This window comes from Sander lucioperca, chromosome 18 (assembly GCF_008315115.2).
Source record: "Sander lucioperca isolate FBNREF2018 chromosome 18, SLUC_FBN_1.2, whole genome shotgun sequence".
Taxonomy (NCBI): domain Eukaryota; kingdom Metazoa; phylum Chordata; class Actinopteri; order Perciformes; family Percidae; genus Sander; species Sander lucioperca.
The window spans coordinates 10,140,709-10,160,782 of record NC_050190.1 but is presented as its reverse complement, the minus strand read 5'-3'; the positions used below and the strand labels follow the sequence as shown (position 1 = coordinate 10,160,782).

Genomic DNA, 20,074 nt, shown 5'->3' with positions numbered 1-20,074 from the left:
TCTGAATATGCCAACACTTGTGTGATGCCTATTTTTGGAGCATACAGAGCTGCGAGAAAAACTGAGAATGCAATTTTTTTGTTTGTGTGTTCATATGACCCGCCCCTTCCTTAGCACACACTTAGCCATACATAAAACAAAATGAGACCAAATCTCTTTCACGCAGATGGGATTCATGCTTTTGTTTGATCTGATAGAACTATCAACTATTTCTATATTTCCAATATGCACTCCACATTAAAAGGCTAATTATAATTGTGCATGTGCACAGGAAGCATCTCTAATCCTTATCTTTTGTTTGTTCCAGTGATAATTGATCCTTGCTGCGAATGGCTAGCTTTTCAATCAGATCTGTATGCGTAATAATGAGACAGCCACAAGACCTATTATGCATTTGCTTTATTTTCTTACAAAAAGGCAAGATGTGATTAATACAACCAGAATTACCATGGTATAATAATGAAATATTACAGGGATACATGCTTGTTTTGAAATGACGCATAACGTACTTGGGGGGGGGGGGAATCCTACAACATTTTACACAGACACATACACACGCATACTATGAAAGTCCTCTATGAAAGGGGGGGGGGTTGAACTGTTTCCAGGAAAATTCTGTGGTTACACCATACAGGCAGGAAATGTCCACAACTTTGGACTAAATAATGGCCAATACCAACTATTGAGTGGTTTTATGGGTGGAAATGTCTGACTTTAGGTTCTGAATTAAACCCAGCATCGGGCCATTTTACTCGTGAAAGTAACAGGAACCTAAGGAAGATACTTATGGTAGGTATAAAACATCAGTAGTAGGTTGTGGGTGAAAAAAAAAGCACCATTCACTTTTGTAGAAGAAATGATGGATGCATTAAAAGCAGCAAGAATAGCAACCTCTGAAAATGCTGAAAATACACTGTACACAAATTATGTACAGCGTTCCAAAAAACACATTGAAATACATAGCAATTTGTGGAAAATGGCTTGCACATGGCTAGTTTATAAAACACTGTTGTATTAAAATCTATTTACATTATATATGTACAGGATGTTCATCATAATTGCTCTTACGTTACAATATTAAATTCAAATAACAAAATCATGGGGCGAGTGGTATTTACAACACAGAGAAATAGTTTTCATTTTCAACTGAAATTGGAAAAAACTTGAGGTCTCTTCAGCCCAGTTCTCTTATTGGTTTCGGCAGTCCACAGCTTACATAGTCTTTGACTGAGCAGTGCTATTAGAGATTGTTTCAACTGGCAGCTGTAATTTGTTACATCCTTCAATGGAGCAGGCTGACTGGATGCTGGCTCTCATACTTCAATGAGGGTGACCTGGAACTGACCGCCGACGACCTCGGACATCTCAATGAGGAAGGCCGACTGGTTGGTGTAGTGTTCGATGATGTTGTCGTCCATGTTGATGAAGATCCTGAAGAAAAGATTAAAACATTTTTTTTTAAAAAGCAATCTTGAGGTAAATCTATCAGTGGTGCACAGAAAGTGGGCCAAATCAGATATATAAATAAAAACATATTCTTCTTTAAAACTAGGACGTGCAGACTGGCTCTAAAGTGTGTCATCTAACCCTACTCTTATCTCAAGTGTGACATAAGCAGCAGGTCGCCAGCGTTCTTGTCATGGTTAAACGCATCATGTAATTTGTTGGGAGGAAGCTTCTCGGGCGAAAAACACAGTGGCGCTATATCTCCTGTGCCAATAGGGGTAGTACATCAGGTCATTCTCTCCATTCTCCCCAACACTAACACTATCATTTAAGTCTGTAAGGCTTTAATGCCCAAACTAAGCAGCAGCTCATGCATTCTGCCTTCAGGGACAGGGTTGATTGAAGACAAGAGCAGAAGAGGAGGGAGGGAATTGAGGGCAGAATGTAACCCAACCTGTTAGCTTAGCTGCTCCCCCTGAAGTGATAGCTGCCAGCAGCAAGCAGGAAGCAGCAGGAAAATCACCCAAAGGTGTTTCAATCTCTGTTCTAAGAAATGCCTTCTGATCTCCTATTATTTTACAGGAGGTGACCTAGACTATTATCAGTTTGACAGCTACTAACTACGTGAGATACAGTCGATGCATTATTCGGGAATTCCGCTAATGAGACGTGCCCTAGCGATGATAATGACTTTATAAGTAGATCTTTGTGAATCATCAGTCATCAAGAAAGGGGGTGTCCTTTTCATTACCACTGGAGTGCCACTTTTTGTCCTCATAACTTTAGAGGAAATTAAAAACATTGAAGTCCTTTTTCTAATTAACCCAAAGTATCTGAATTCAGAGCAGGAGAAGTGCAGCTCTTACAAACTCATCCAACCATCTCAGTGTTTAGCTTATAGAAATGCAACACGTGTAAAAAAATAAATAAGACCCCAACTTGATGGACAACCTTTAAGCAACTAACTGGAAGCACTCAACTTGATCAAACCAGATATTTCTTTCAACACCGAAAAACTTCCTGATGTTCCGATGAGGTTATGAAAGCATATACAAAGTACAACAATCACCCGCCCATGACTCATCTGCAGGACTTTTGAAATCTTTTCATCCTCCCCTAGTCATCTGTCTTTCTTTTGGAGAAGCTGCAATTAACACATTCCAGGAGACTGAGCCAACTAACTTACCTACCCAGTCTGTCAACGTGAGCTTCCTTATAGGAAGATAAGATTAAAACCACAGACTAAGCACTGGATTCATGCACATCATCCGTGTCAAATCAAATTCTTTAATCCAACTAAGACATAACAAAGAAACAATAAGATACTCACCCTCTCTTGCATTTTTTGTAGATTTTTCCAATACTGTCTTTTTGAATACCGTATTTTTCTGACACCTGAGGAAGGAAAGAAATATGAGATGACAGTTAGCATGATCTCACGCTGAAAAAAAGATACTTGAGATAGCGTACGGTAAAGTGAGTACGATGTGAGCATGATGTGTGTTTGTTGGAAGGCAACAACAAAAACGAGGTGGAGGTTTACCTCAGAAATCAGGTCAGATAATTTTGGAATGTGTTTGAAGTCAGAGTTTGTTACTTACAGCTTCCCGTAGGCCTGACAGTGTTGGCGTGCTGAGCATGAGCGCATCAAACACCTCTTCGGCGCATGTCCTCACGTACAGCAGAACTATTGGAAAGCGAGAAAAAGAATAAAACATTTAGCATAAAAGACAAGGAAAGCTCACTGGCTCATTATTTATGTCATCTTTTTAATATGTTTTATATTAGACTTTTAGTTTTCTATGTACCTCTTTGTGGGTCTTCTTTGCAGGCTTTTTTGTTGGTTGGAGAGCTAATCTGGTCTCTCTCTGGATACAATCTCTTCCTAGAACTCCTAGGAAAACAGAACAGACATTCACATTAGACTTAAAAAGCTACTATGTGTTTATTCAAGAGAGAAAAAACTGGTTGTGATGGACAACTGTTGATGTCGCCTTGTGTTTACTATGCTTACCTTTCGATCTCGTCCATGGGAGTGGTCTAGAGAGACAAAGAGGAGACCACAGATCTGATTAGACACCACTCCACTGATAAAAGCATTGCTTAAAGTCACCTTTCCCATCATTGTCTGTGCGAAATGTTATCATTAGTTAAGACTGCATTTCCCATAACCTCAAACAGGACCACATAAGCGTGGACACTGATGGAGACACAGAGATAGGACCATCCTACTGTACGCTTTATCGTACTGGCCAATCAAAGATGCCGTAGCCATTCATAACAGACTGCGGGGCATTGCATCATTACGTTATTTTGTAATCACTGGTTTATATTTTTCTTCAGTTTTACTCACTGTAAATCAGCGAAGTTGTATCTAAATTAAATCTATAGGTTTCCCTCTACAGACACACTCTAACACATTACATATCCCTATAGTGTAGTATATACAGTCCCACAGTGTGGGAAAACTGGCCTGTCTGAACAGCACTCCCGCCTCACTGTTTTTGCAAGTGTGTGTGTGTGTGTGTGTGTGTGTGTGTGTGTGCGCGTTTTTCGTGTGTAAACACCCGTAGCTTAATCTCAGTGTCAGCAGCTGTAGCGGTTTGTACTTGTGCCTGGTTTCGACTCCGAAAAGCTCATCCAATCTCAAGTCTGTGTTTCGCCTCACTTTCACTGACACCATCCCCTCCCCTTCCCAGCCCACTTTTCCCACTAAATACTTTCCCACAGTTTGTTCCTGTATCTCGCGTGCCTGTGCGACTGCCTGCAGGGATACAGGGGTCGGGAACATGATTCACTCAAGACAGGAAACAAGGAGAGGAGAGGATAAAGTTAAAGGGGGACCTACCATGCGCTGTAAGCTTGAGAGGTGTGTTTCTGGAATGAAGAGAACTGGCTGGGTGATGTGGTCATCCAGGGTTTGGAAGAAGGTACATTCACTGCCCATTGAGCTGCTCACTAAAGACTTGTTGACTGAAAAACAAAAGCAGCAAGTTAGAATACACTCTCTAAGACTGTGTTTGTATACTGTATGTATATCGGAGGATGACATTATCTTTAAGATGGGCTGTCTGCAACACTCACTGTTAGCATTGGTCTTTTCCCTCCTTTTGCTTTTCTTCCTCTCCTCATCACGCATCTTCCTCTCTGCACCCTGAGGACACACAATCACACGATTACAATAATGACTTTGACAAATCCCAGATGTTTTGGTTTTTTTTTGCGTAAGAAAAGGCAAATGAAGTGAAATGACACAAGCGACGTACCTTATCGCAGAAAATCTTGACCTGGCAAGCGGCTCTGTGTAGGAGCTGGTTGGTTCCTGAGCTGAAGTCATAAGTGTCGATCTGGAGGTTGAGAGGCAGGCCTTTCACTCCCTTCTGAGCGGAGAAGTCTGTGCTCAGGGAGTTGATGCCAATGTACACCTGTGGGAATAGGAGTAGGTATTTTAAGTTTGCGTCATGTTTTCTGACCACTTACATCCTTCTCCATGTCAACCCTTAATTGCATGTGTGTACAGTAGAGACATGTTGTATACCAAGGGGGAAAAAAAGGGAGAATCTAGGACCACTAGCTGCTCTCTCTCTCTTTTCCGTCATGAAAAAGAGACCCCTAATATATTTAACTGTTTTTCTATTTTTCCTTGTTTTTAATTATTAAAGCAAAGTTTTTTTAGACCTCTCTATCCACACATTTTCTGATAATTTCCCTTCTTACTGCTTCTCTCCACCTGCAACAGGTTTGGTGACCCCGCCCAAGCACCTTTGGGCCACAGAGAAGCTCGAATAAGCTCTCGCCTGCTATGGTGACAGGAGCTTCAGGGCTAAACACATTTCTGGGATTCCTCCCCTCCCTCCTCAGCCACTCCTTCTCTTCTCTGCCACCCTTTACTATCTTTCCTCTCTTTTCTTCTAAATCGTCCACCTGTTCTGTTCCTTCACTCTTCAAAGAACTGGCCTAACGGAGACAGGTTATATAAAAGCATGTACCCATGCTTCTGTGTACGTGCGTTTACCTTGGCCTCTTCATTGGGGTTCCAAACAAAGGAGAGAGCATTGAAGGCCACCTCCTCTATGTTGCTAATGCCGCTGAACACTTCTTTGTAGTCCGCTATAAAAGACAAAAAATATAAAAACATTTTTAATCTTCTTTTCTAAAAAATAAATAAAACCTTTTCAGGTGTCTCATCAGGTAAAAATGGTGGGGTGATTTTTTTTTTTATGTAACAAGAAGTGAGGAAATCTTTCACATGGTGTATGTCTGTTTACAGGTGTACAGTGACTTTGTATTTTCAGGTGTGATGAACATACCAATGTCAATGACCCTCTGCTTGGCGGTTGGCTGACGTGCGTGCCAGTGATTCCAAAAGCGGAGCTGCATTTCTGGGCTTTTGTCATTCTCAAACACAGCCATCACAACTGTCTGAATAGGAGAAAGAAAGGTGACAAAAAAACAGATAATTAGGTAAGTTTGTCAAGCTGTGTAATTCTATCAACTGCCTACATTTACAAGATACTTTAAAAGCCTTCATGTTTCATTTATCACTCCAAATCCCCCTTTTCTCCCCACATTGTCAAAAGTTATTTGCAGTGAGCGGGTGTGCGTTTGTGTATATTCTTATCCTCTAATTCGCTTGACAAAGAAGAGGTTTGTCGCCTATGTTTTAAAACCACACAACACCTCCCTCTCTCCCTCCACTCCTCTTTTTTTCCACTCCGCTTGGGAGCTGAGCTGGGCTCCGTTGCACTCTGGCCTCATCACACCACTGTAGAAATAAATTATACAGGGCAGGACACTGTTGTTTTAATGGTACCACCCCAGTGCACAGGGTGTCAGCAGGGAATTAGTCACAGAGGAGCTGCCTCCAAGGAAGGGACAGATATTTAGGAAGGGTTGGCTTGGTGGCACGCAAAGAATTTATTATGGGCCCTGTGAAAAAAGCCTGAAGGGAAGGATGCCACTAAGAACAATAGTCAACATTTTTTTATGTTAAAAACCAAACAAAAACAACTTAACCATGACTCACCTTGACTTTAGTGGCAGTGAGGCAAGCACTGCTGTCCACTCCCTGGAGAGTGATGGGGTAAAACTGGCCCTTGTTCAGGTAGACCATGGGCAGCTCACTGGACTTGTAAGAAGAAGCCAGAGGAGCTCCAAGGGAAAACTGGAACTCACTCCTGAATCTCTCTGATGGGGAGCCGGTGTAGGAGCCCGAGTAGACCGGGCTGGACTGGTGTTCAGGGAAGGCACCATTGTAGGAAAGAGTCTGAAATTCACAAAAGGACATTTGTTAATAAAAGGAACGAGGGAGAGGCCTGGAGAGGGAAATTCCAAATAGGAGACACAGGAAACAGGGGTCAACTTTTTAATATTGACGCTAAACCTACCTCAGGGCTGTGGTCGGGGAAAGCACCAGTCTCTGGCCACTTCTGCAGCAGGGAATCAAAGATGATATTGAGCTCCTGCTTGTCGTAAGTGTCCGCCACAACACTGGTCAGGGTGGCGTAAGTGTCTGAGGTGGTGGGAACAGAGATGGGCATGGAGGCAATCTGCTTGGATCCCAAAACATCTTGGGGGTGGCTTAAGGGAACACTATCAGAAAGGATCTTCATGACGTTGGCGGACGCCTCCAATGAAACATGCTCACTGGTGTTGGTCGGAGTCCTGGCAGGATTGGGAAAAAGAGGAAGTAGACGATTAATTACAAACAGGAAAGCATGACTGCAAAACTCCACCCAGGTACCACGAGAGCAAGGAAACAAACAACTTTAAAGTTACTGACTGTATTATGCATTACAGACGCTTGCAGGCAGCCTGTGCAAACGTATAACACATCTTATGTCCAAATTCACTCAACACACACACACAGAGCTACTGCAAGGTGAACTCGCAGAAAGACATGGTTTGAGTCTGGGTGGGTACTATTTGTCTGTTAATCCATCTTGTGTTTGAGTTTCTCTGTTCAAAATGTTTGAGGGGACAACACTGCGCCCCAACAATGGCCATTTCTCACCCTCCTAACAAGGAGTAGGAATGGAGACCTCAGTGAGGACAGGGGGAGGGGGGCGGGGGGGACAACAGTCTGTCTGCCTGTTGTGAAATTCTTTACGCAAGGCAGAGATGATGATAGAGAGAGGATAGATGGATGGAAGGACTGGAGAGGTAGACAATAATCCCCCTGACTATGTTTGACTTGGGGATTACTCACTCACCTGTTTATGGTCTCCCAAAGCCCTGCCTTTCTCTTTCTGTTTTAACACTCTCTCTAATGCATTTTATTCAGTTACAACAGAGGATGGAAATGATAGGGTAATCATGCAGCTACTCCTCGAAATGAGTGTTCATTTAATCATGTAACATATGCTAAAGACTGATTTTACAGCAACTGTTTGGTGAACTTGTGTCTTACCTCTCTGTTTTGCAGATGTTGCCAGTGCGGTTGCAGGTAATCTTCTGCTCTTTCTGGCTCTGGAAAAATAAAAATAAGTGAAATATTTAAAAAAAAAGTGGTCAAAGTGAGAAAGTTAGAATTAATCTTGGGGTTAGGTTTGCTTGATTCTACATTATTTACCTTGCACTGTTCATAAAGCATGGTTAAGGCTGCCAGGTCGTCTCCTGGGTGGAGTCTGGTTTTGGTGTGGTTCTGCTCGGGGACAGGGCTCTCCAGGTAAGGCCAGGAGTCCATGACGTAGTTATTGTTACGGTTATAGTTGAAGTTCTCGCTTTGAAAGACCAGTCCCAGAGTCCTGCACAGAGGAGAAAGGAATTAAGAGTAACTGATTAGATTGATCGCTTGACTGACAAATCAAAATATACTGTACACAGAAAAAAAAACGGTAAAAATGTGGAATTATCTATTGGTCCAAAGGGAAATAAATGCATTCAAGTATTTGAAATGCTTATTTGACACAAAGGGTTTGACAGAGTGAAAGAAAGCTGGAATTTAACAGCAGCAGCCTCGGGGCACTGCACATACTTGCCCCTGAGCATTGAGGGTTTCGATTGCAAAACCACAGAGCTGAGTAACATCCCTAAAAAGATGTGGTGTCATAAAGGTTTAAAAAGCCAAGGGCAACCAACAAACACCCCCTGCACCACTTTCCCCCCCAACACACACATACACATCTATAGTGTTTTGTGGTTTCTGGATTTGTGAAAAGACAAAAAAAATACTTGAATCCTATATGAACTCTCTTATTTGCATAGACCTAAAAAAATGATGACACCATTTTCTTACACCCACAACGGGTTCCATATCACAAAAAATAAAAAGGGGATGAGGGGGGATTCAGAGGATTGGATTTGTTTGTAAAGACTTGCAGTAACATTGGATTGTAAATATCCTGCCTACCAGGATAATCCCCCTTTGGAGTTTATCTGAAGTAGCTAATGAACAAATAGCTGCAGTTTACTCTAGATAAACAGCTAATTAAATGTGCTGACAAGGGGGAAAGGCCACAGGTCTTCAAAACCACAACAGAACCACAGCTTAAAGAGAAATCCAGTTATTTCTCACAAAGATTAACGGAAGAGTGCTCAATATAGGAAGAGTGCTCAATATAGCATTTTAACACTGCACCTGAAAAACTAGAAATATTGTGTTTGAGCATGGAATGCTGTACATTACAAATACTAAAACTGACCTCATACACCTGCTCTAAGATGCCCCAGTCTCTCCCTCTCACACCCAGCAGCCTCAGTAAACTCCAGTAGTTACTCTTCATTTCCCCCTAAAACCAGCCGAGTGCGGATATTTTTACACAGACACAGAGGAGGGGTTGGGGGGGCTCGTGTCTAGGGTTTCACCATTATGTAATTCAATGCATTACATGTTGTCATTGCCCTCTGTCTGTGTCCAACACCTCAAGAGGAGATTCTTATTTCCCATTCTCCTTTTGTGCTCTGTGGCCCCTTGGTTAGTGACAACACAAGCCGAAACAGACCCACTACAACCACAGACCCAACTGTGTGTGTGTGTGTGTGTGTGTGTGTGTGTGTGTGTGTGTGTGTGTGTGTGTGTGTGTGTATGTGTGTGTGTGTGTGTTCAAACTATCCATATCAATTTCCACTGCAAAACACCCGTTTCTTAAAACATGGATCTTTCACATGGGGGTCTCATTGCAAATATGAAGAAGGGGGGGGGGCAGAAACCCTGTTTTACTGCATTACACAAAGTCTATATGAAAATGTTTTATCTTTGGAAAATGAAGAACCCAATAACGCCCACATATTAAGCAACAATATGAAAATAATATCCTCACAAAACTTACTCAGTCTCTTTGGTCATGTCTTCAATCCAAGTTAGTCGGAATAGGTTCCTTTAATTTCAACTCTCTGCTGTTTGTGAAGCTCCTCTCTCTCTGAGTCAGTAAGTCTATCAGTGTAGCAGAGAAGAGCAGTGACACACAGATGACTCAAGTGTTGTGATTCCCTCTGAAGGGGCCAAGATTTATTTCATCCAAGCTGAGAGTTTCCCTCTCCTGTCTGATTGGCTGAGAGGAGTGAAACAGGTGTCTGATAGGACAGGTGTAGAATCATTAACTCTTCCCTGGCTGGAGAGAAACTGGCTATACATGTGCATGAGTGTGTGCAGCCAAGAGAGCACTTTGCAAGACAATCCAAAGGCAGGAGTGTTTCGAATCTCATTATCATACCCAATAAAAGAGTGAGATTGGGGATCCCAGAGGTGTGAAAACTTTGGTAATGACCTGGAACTCAGCTTTAACATGTTAATACTTTTTCAGTATCATTTTTCACTCTCTCCCCCCCTTTATTTCCATGTCATACACAGGTTTTGGTTTCTTTCTTTTCTGGAGATCAAAGATGCAAAAATGGATAGTTTAGAGAGGTGGGCTTAAGGGAAGCCTGTTAATAAATGTTTAAATGTTTTTCAACCAAATTAAAGTGGAAAAGTTACGTTATGCTGTGCATTTAGAATTCAAACTGAAAAAATAATTAACACCTATTGTATTGAGTTACTTCTTAAATGTAGAATTATGCAGATGCTGTCAATTCTTTAACTGCATTGTAAAGTTTTGCTTTTTGTCAATATGTTTGAATTTACACAATAACACAGCAAGATACAGTATGCACACACAAGATTTACTCTCCAATTTTATTAATGCAAATAATTACCCAGTCTAATTAAAACCACTTTAACTGTGTTTTACTTGTAATTTATTGATGCTGAAACCTATGCTTAAGTAAAAGCAATAGCAATATCACAATTTACAAATGCTGCATTCACAAAAGTAGAGGTATGATCAGAGGTTTATTTATTATCATGTATACTATATTGTTGGGTTGTTATTGTTATTGATGCATTCATATGTACAGTAAGTAGCAATTTAACCTTGCAATTGGTCCAGCTGGAGCAAATTTTAACTACTTAATATGGTGTTTATATGGTTCTATAACAATAATTTTATATAATGATGATGTTTTGGTGTAAAAAAGTAGTAGAGTTGAAAGTACATTATGTATTTAATATACCATATTTAATACATAAAACAAGCCTTGGAGTGGAGACAGATTTTAAGTCTACATGACTATAAGATGAAATGTTGACTTTCACAATGACTTCACAGTAAACACATACACGCAGGCACGCATGCACACAGGCACGCACGCAGGCACACACTCAAACACACACACACACACACACACACACACACACACACACACACACACACACACACATACACACACCTCCCAGGAGGTAAAAGCTCACAACTCCTGCTATCACAGAATCCAAAAGCAATGAGGCTTGTAAGGTCTTCATGTCAGTCAGGGATATTATCTTCCACCCACACATTGGTGCACACTTACACAAACACACACACACACACACACACACACACACACAGAGTAATGTGCATTTGTATATTTGCGTGTCGCTGTCTATTTGTTCATTTGTGTGTGTGTGTGTGTGTGTGTGTGTGTGTGTGTGTGTGTGTGTGTGTGTGTGAGCACTTCATGCGGCTGGCACCTGAGGGAATCTGGCATGGTAACACACAAGGGTGCGTGCTGTGCAGCCTGCCCACACACTCACACACACCCTCATAAATATAACACACATAAACACAAAGCACAAGAGCAAGTTGCCATCGAATAGGAAGAGTAAGAGAAAGAAGCAAGACTTTCTGTATAGGCCACACCTTCATTACTCCACAGTATATGTCCTTAAAGTGCATCTACACAATTAAAATTAATTAAAGTAATTCAAGCTCCATCATTGTCTACTGCACTTTCCAAATGTGGTTGACTTGAATGTACTTGTTTACCTACCTCATTTTGTACATATATGCTTTACCAAATATCGTAGTATAAAAACTGTAGGAGAATAAGTTATAAAAGAGGGAGAAAAGAAGTGAAAGAGGATGGATGTAGTAACATGAACCTGGGTGAACCTCTCTTTCACTTTTCACCCGCTCGTTGAGGGCGTGAACGGTTTGACTGTGGTTTCTTTCTCTTTCACACCATCTTTCTTATATGTTCTGTCGCTCATTAGTGCTGAGAGATTAACACACGTTAAATGTTAAACACTTTTATTCTCACTTCAGTCTCTTTGTTTCTATCTCTGCACTTCAACCACAGGAAAAATCCCAGAAGGCCCTCATGCACACAACTAAATTAACTAACCAACCAACCAACCAACCAGATGTCGTATGTTACTATGTTCTTAGAAACAAAATAAACTGCTCTATTTGCAATGAAGTACAAGCAGCAACTGCTAAATACTCAACTGTTAATATGGGCAGCAAGTTCTAAAATGTATGTTTAGTCAAACGAATGGGACATTTTATGATCTAGTTGGGATTTAAAAAAAATAATCACTGGAAAATTTCCTAAGAAAAAATTCTAAAATGAACTATGTCTATAAGGAAAGCAGAGACACTATTTGCTCAGTCAACTTCCAATTAATTAATGTAAATGTATTGTTAGTTGGAAATAGAAAATATTTAGCTAGAGCACAGCCAGTCAACTGAACATGCAAAAAAAAAAATCTATACATCGAGAATAGTCTCCAATGATAACTGAACAATAAATGGAAATTGGGTTGAAATGGAACAGTTCTTTCAATGAAGGTAATCATTTTTATTCTATTAATTATTATTATTATAATTATTATTCTATAATTACTTCTAGATCACATAGTTATTTCCAGGAAACTTACAAGGAAACTATAAGGAAGTTATGAAACTGTAATTTGTTGACTAAGCTTGCTGAACACAAACCCATGCTTACAATATGAGAACATTGGTTTCCTGAAATATATCTGTGCAGGGGAAGTCAAGTCAAGTTTCTGTTGGGTGTCTGTAGGTTTTCCCATGTTGCTAATAATAATAATAATAATAATAATAATAATAATAATAATAATAATAATAATAATAACTTTATTTATATAGCACCTTTAAAAACAGAGTTTACAAAGTGCTAATGCACTTGTACATCAAATATCAAATATATCTAAATTTTTTCTCTTCAGTGTTGAACTTTTCATGTTTCAATTGTGTAAAAGTGTAAATGCCCCATAGAGATCTCTGGCCCAATCCAACATGGAACGAACGATGGGGAAACGGAAGACGGATAGGTGTCACAAGATGTTCAAACGACTTCCTTTCAAAGCCTTGAAACTCACCCCTTGGAAACCGAGACCCAAGTGTCTTGGTTCTTTGGTCTGTTGTGTGACTTTTGTGTGTGTGTGTGTGTGTGTGTGTGTGTGTGTGTGTGTGTGTGTGTGTGTGTGTGTGTGTGTGTGTGTGTGTGTGTGTGTGCGTGTGTGCGTGTGTGCGTGTGAGCAAGCAGCCATGCATGGTCGCATACTAACAGAGATCAGCGCTGGCTCTACGCACGACTGCTGCTGAGAAGAAGCTCTCTCATCACCTCTCACCTCCCACTATACTTCTCTTTCTCTTTTTCCTGACTTCCGTTGACTCTTCCTTTCACCTACTTTTCCTGCTCCTTCTTCCCCTGTCGACCACTAAATCTTATCCCACTCTTACAGCTTGAGAATGATGATGTCATGACTTAAACCCTAAACATAAAGATCATGCAAATTTAAAATCTTAAATAATGAGTCAAGTGAGGCGCAAACTAATGAAAAAACTTTTCTATCTTTTTGCAGCCGATTCTTCTCGTCAACTCCTACACATATCTCTTCATCTCTTTCTCTACCTCTCCATCTGCTCTAATGCCTGGATTGTCATGGAGGAATGTGTGCTGAGGGTTGACAGAGATATGAGGAGCCCAGGGCATGTTACTCTCTATCTGTTCCTCACGTTGGGAAACCAGTGAGTGGTACACCTGTTACCATAAAGCCCTTACATGTTTACTATGACTGCAACGCTTCCTATTTTCCAATAACGCTATTACTCACTATGTTCTGCGACAACACATCATCATACCTAAACAACATTATAGGTCAATTTCCAAAGAATCCTAAAACAACACATAAGACCATTCCATTTACTACCACGGTGGCACTTTCATGTAACTGTAGTCACGTGACTGTTTACATGACTGTCTATTTAATGTAACTGGCGCAGTTTTAAATGCCTAAATGCTGTAAACCGGAACTAGTTAAGTTTAGGCAACAAAAATACTAAGCTATAGGGTAAGTAAAACCTCAGGGATTGGCTTAAAATGGATCCTGTAAAAGTTGGTTAATTTAAAAATGAAAGTTGACTTTTGGTTTCACACGGGACACAAACCCCGGTCATTGAGTGAAAATTCTGTATGTTTGACTAATGCACCACCCCAACCAACCTTCTTATTCCAATTTCACTCTTATACCTTGTCACCTCACTTCCTCATTTGCTCTTGCGATAATTACTAAAGTCACATGCGGTGGCAGCCTTGCAAGAAACTTAATTATGGGTCGTTATGAGCTGCTTTTATAATCGACAAATACGTTCGTTTTCTGGGCGAGGACGGACTGTCTGCAGATATTAAGTTTAGTGAAGATTAGTAAACAAATGTGTGTTATAACTGATGTAGTTAAAAGAATTCCACGTGTCAAAAATCTTAATTCAATTTCCGTATTGAGGATCCAAGATGTCCAAGCAGCTCTCAGGACAGTCAAACTGTTGCAGTCTTGCAGGTTACACTGAATATAAATCTACAGTGTATCTGAACATTTTCAGTATGTTCTTTTGTTGGCAAAGCAGTTTTAAGGAGGAAGTGGATTTGGTTATAGCTCTGATACAAGCGCGCACAGATGGAGCGGAGCAGAAAACTACTGTATGCTTCTATTTCTATTCTACAAGAACCACAACTCAGTAATTTTTTATTTATTACAGGTACTAGATATCTAAAAGATAGCATCTAAATATATTTACTTCAGTACTGTATATAAATACAATTCAATTTATTTGTTGCTACTTCTACTCCACTATGTTTCAGAGAGACATAACCTTTATTTATCTGACAGCAGCAGTTAAGTTATTTTGCAGATAATTCATCATACAAAAATATAGTAAGCCTATAAAATATTACATCATCATTTACATCATTCTCTATCATGAGTACTTCATTTTTTTAACTTAAAGTACATTTTATACTTGTGTATTTTACGTAAGTAAGATTTTGGATACAGGGTTTTAGCTTGTGACAGAGCATTTTTACATTGTTATATTGCCACTGAAGTACAATGATCTAAATACTTCTTTCATCACTGTCAACTGCTTTAATCATTTGGCTCTCATTGCTGTGATGTTACTTGGTATCCTTTTTATTCAGTCAAGTTTTGATGCCAAGGCATAGCGTCCATGCAGATAGTGCTTTAAGCATGACAGGCTCTGGTTTGCTAAACCAAAGGATGCTTATGACACTTAAATCAGCTCACTGTTTTGAGAACAGTGTGTGTTCCGCTGAGCTCTGTGTGCAGCTCGTTCACCAATGTGAGTGTTTGCATGATATGTTGACCTATGCCAGGAGCTCTGACCTCCTCAGAGCTGTGATATTGTGTGAATGGTGAGACCTCTTTAGCAGAATCCTGCTGTCACTTTGTTTGGCCTGGACTAGAGAGGCTCCAAGAGTCTGGACAGACTCTCTCACCCCCCACCTTATCAGCCCAACTCCTTTTTAATATTCCACCCACCAGCCAGCAGCAGCCACTCCCAGAAACTCCACATTGCACCGAGTGAGGGATCAGGGCTGGGGGGTATAAGAATGAGGGAAGATGGTAGAATTGGGAGGTAAGGAGGTGTCAGCAAGAATATGAATAAGCAGCAGACTGATGGTAATGTTGGAAAGGATGGAACAGGAGATAAAATTAGGACAGGGAGGATCATCGGCAGAGTTTTGGAACTCTACAGCCACTTCAAAGTTTCAACACTTTGGCATTTGCATGTTGGCTATTAGGACACTAAACACCTGGGGCAAGGGGAAGCTGCAGAGGAGAATGGTTGCGTTGCTCAATATGAATGCATATCTCTGAGCTCTGCTTGAGGGCAGATGTGTTGACAAAGTAGCTACAATGGGATTTTTCAGGCAACAAAATAATGAGTGTAGTTCCTGCAATTTCATCAATGTCTTCAACACGAATGCGTGCCTTGTGCATGAAAAGTGAAAAAAATGTTTTCCAAACATAAAAGTATGGCATGAAGGAAGAATGAATACAAACAATTACTGTATGTGTCCGAAATAGAAATAAAATAGCACTTATCATAATGGCATTATGATAAATTTGCCATTAACTGATAATCAAGGTATTAACTCTATGAATGTCAGAATGAGTTACCTAAACTCACTGTAATAAAACCCTGACCGAAGTTGTTTACTTGCCTAAAATTATCTTCTCATGTCACACGTTCAAATGCATTGTCAGTTGGCACAACCTTTTGAGAACAGAGGATATGCCTCTATGTTTGTTAAGATACCTTATGGCATTTTGTCCACGGAAAATGAATTAAGCTTGAGCTTTGGATCTTCTGTCTGAAATACCTGTGCAATGACAAGCCTCTGAGAAATGAAAATGTGAATGCTCACCAAGGACTCTGTGAGAGACTCAGGTGGAATAAAAGTTCACATGTATAGGGTCTTTTGAAGATTTCCTCTTTGAAAAGGGTACTTTCATTAATTCTCTATTACTTCTGCATCAATACCCGCTGTCCATTCCTCCCTTTTTTCTGCAGTGAGTTTGGTATGTAGGCCCAATCCAAATACAACGTGGAGAACCGTTTGTTTAAGAGAGTGGAAAGTCTGTTGACATAGTCTGTCATTCCTCTTTTATTTCTGTCTCAGGCTGTGCTTTTGTTTTTAGAGAATTGGTATGAACACAAATAAAAGGGCTGGAAAGATAACAACCACTGTGGAATGACACATGTAGACTGAAAGCAGCACGCAGAGACTACAATTATGATTACTATTAAGCAAGTCATCATATATGCATAAACAAACAAAAGTGGTGATAGTCTTGTCTGTCACACAAGCCACACTCTCTCTGTTCTGCCATATAAACTAACAGACAAATTAATGAAGTAACCACGATAAGAAGGAAACATCTACCAAAAAACTCTTGGAGAGCTGATATTTAAAGAAACATAATCTCTGATATTGAACTAGTCATTTAAACTGGCAACATCTGATGTTTGATACTTGAATAGGTAAATGGAAATCTGAGAGTTGTGTGAGTGTGTTTGCATTTTTAATAAAGACAGCAGCAGGTTGACACGTGAGATCCAACACCCATGATCAGGATTTGAAGGCAAGATGTTACAAACACACACACGCACACACGCACACACACACACACGAACCAAACTACTGAAATTAGGTAAAGGAAGTGGTGAAGTTCCAATATCAAGATAAAAAAGTGAAACTAAATGCATATGTTACAAACACACACACACACACACACACACACACACACACACATACGTATGGTGTTTAGGCCACAGATTGTGGTTCCACCCAGAGAGCGTATATTGGGCTCATCAGCATATCAGGTTTCATTCTGAACCCCTTAGGCCAGAGGTAGATACAACTTTACTTCTGGATGACATTCTTATCTGCAGTAACAAACAACTACAAAGACTATGCATAATTGCACTCTGGCTGGGTTAATGTAACATTCCCAACTACAGTTTTTCACGATCACTATGACAATTTTTTCAATACTTTTAACAACTTTCCTAAACTCTTAACGCACCAACACGCCTACAACACACAATTGGCAAAACAGTTAATTTCATGCTCAAAATCACACATTGTAAACTAAACTCCAACACTGATTTTCAAAATACAATAATTCACTAACACAATACACTGTGTTTACCAAAACAATGCAAACATGTCTCAAAATCAAATAATTCTTCCAGGACACTAACACATGTTCTCTCCCAACAGGAACATTTAGTCAATCGTAGCACAGTGTCATACAAAACATTAACATCAGATGGAATTACAGAAACTGCATTATTTGATATGTGTCAGGTCTGCCCTTATACAATAGACAATATTATATTGTATTGACCATAGATTGTGTTTTGCACTGCAGTTTCTCTTGAAGTCTCTCTACATTTTTGTTTTGTTGGGTTTAATAAATGCATGCATATTTTTTTACTGTAAAGATTATTTTTTGGGCTTTTCCGTCTTTATTTGACAGGACAGCTAGTTGAGAAAGGGGCGAGAGAGAGGGGGAAGACACGCAGGAAATCGTCACAAGTCGGATTTGAACCCTTGGACCTCTGCGTCGAGGCATAAACCTCTAAGTATATGTGCTCCTGCTCTACCCACTGTTCCAACCCGGCCACCATTTTGTTTCTTTTTCTGCAGAGATTCAATACAAAAAATGAATGACCCATCTCAGAGTAGCTTTATAGAATGTGCAGTTTATGAAAAAAAGGAGACAGAGACAGAATTGTCCTGGTACTCATCTTCCTCTCCCTCGTGAAGGCATTTTTCTTATTTTCTGTGTTCATCTACAGTATATTGTTCAAATAGGACCTCTTTCTGTATGTACTACCATATGATCATGCGATTGAAAGAACCTCAACACCTGAGTGTGTTTCCTAGAAGGGAATCAGCTGTGATTGATCTATTTGCATAACTTCAATCAGCTGTTTCTCAATAAATGCATGTATAAAATGCAGGGGATATATTTGTGTTTCAATTTACAATATGAACAGCTGTTCACTTTGACTTTAACCTATATAAGTTAGGTTTAGAACATGATGTTATTTGTTCTGACATACAGTGTGAAAGCATTTGTAAATTTGGCAGTAAAAAGCCATTGTTTTGGTCTTGGTGGAGCTTGTGTGTAAAAGAAGTTCAAGCATTTTAAATTTGTGTAACTGCATGCATTTTATGTCAAAGCAACAAGAAATGTGTTAATTGTATAGCCTACACAGACAGATGTTGTGCTAACTGTGTTAAGAGTTTAGGAAACTTGTTAAAAGTATTGAAAAAAGTGTCATAGCGATCGTAAAAAACTGCAATAGCATGCTTTAAAGAAGACATATATAATCATACTGTCTAGTAGTCTTGTAGTTGTGTACAAAATGTAGGGCAGCTCCACTTGTTTCCAGTCTTTATGCTAAGCTAAGCTAAACAGCTGCTTGCTGTAGCTTCATATTTACCATAAAGATATGAGAGTGGTATCGATCTTCTCATCTAACTCTTGGCAAGAAACAAACATATTTCACAAAATATCAAAACATATTTAAATACACAAGTATTTACAGTGTACAGCTGGCCATTCCCTAATGGGCTAAAACATTTGAAACTGTTTATAGTATACAGAAAGGCATACCATAAAACATCCATCTCACTGTAACTCAAAAGTCTACATAAAAAATGTCTACCCTGCTCAAGTATTCTTTAGCTGTATCTCTGCCATCTCGAGTGACATTGTGAGTGAAAACGGACTAATTTTAATGCTAAATGAATTTCTGCAGGGGAGCTCACTCCGTCCCCATAGCCTCAGGCCATCGACACCCTGGAGAAAAGCAGAGCCAGATATTTTAGTAAAATGTCCTGCAGGCAGTAATACTACACGCAGGCGCTGTGAGTTCACAGCAGATACAGTACAGCTCATATTCTCCACAAAGAAACATGTTATTGCTGGCTGGCGTCACAACAATCTGCTCTTTATTTTCCACAAAATGGGACGCTGTTGCACTTAAAAGACAAAATGTTAATTTGTGTTTCAATTGTTTGTCCGAGTCAAATGTGGGTGCATGATTTTTTTGGGTGTGTGCCTGTAGTTGTGTGTGTACATACAATCTGTTACATGTCAGGATGCGGTGTCAGTGTGTATACAGACATCGTGCATGTTCACTTGCGGGTCAAAGTCAAGTGGAAACTGTAGAAGATGAGGGCAGCAGTGAGAATGTTCCTGGGAATGATACTCAATCAGGCATGTGTGCAGGTTTCATCAATTATTAGTCCTAACTGAAGTAGAAAATACTTCACTACATATCCTTTCCTTTCCCTAACGATAAACATCTCTCTCGCTCTTCCACCCTCCCATCACCCCTTTCCTTCCCTCCTCCTCCTCCTTCTTTTCCTCATCCACCCATCATCCTTCTCTGTCCCTCTTCCTCTGTGGATGAGTGGTGATATTCCCGTGGGATAGTGGAGGAGGAGAGCTTTCCAGGGCCTGTTGCTTCATCATCCCAAATAA

At 40.1% G+C, this 20,074-nt stretch overlaps 1 protein-coding gene across 1 annotated transcript; it reads right to left on the bottom strand.

Annotated features, from left to right (window-relative positions):
• Positions 1-384: 384 nt before the first annotated feature.
• grhl3 (grainyhead-like transcription factor 3) lies at positions 385-9,903 on the bottom strand. The gene is made up of 15 exons (XM_031281637.2): positions 9,717-9,903; positions 8,018-8,192; positions 7,856-7,914; positions 6,834-7,110; positions 6,473-6,712; positions 5,757-5,868; positions 5,462-5,556; positions 4,713-4,871; positions 4,531-4,600; positions 4,295-4,419; positions 3,461-3,486; positions 3,255-3,340; positions 3,048-3,133; positions 2,777-2,841; positions 385-1,431 (listed from the first exon to the last, which is right to left on the bottom strand). The coding sequence occupies exons 1-15, from the start codon at positions 9,731-9,733 to the stop codon at positions 1,314-1,316; spliced, it is 1,710 nt and encodes a 569-aa protein (XP_031137497.1). The 5' UTR covers positions 9,734-9,903; the 3' UTR covers positions 385-1,313.
• Between the last annotated feature and the right edge of the window lie 10,171 nt (positions 9,904-20,074).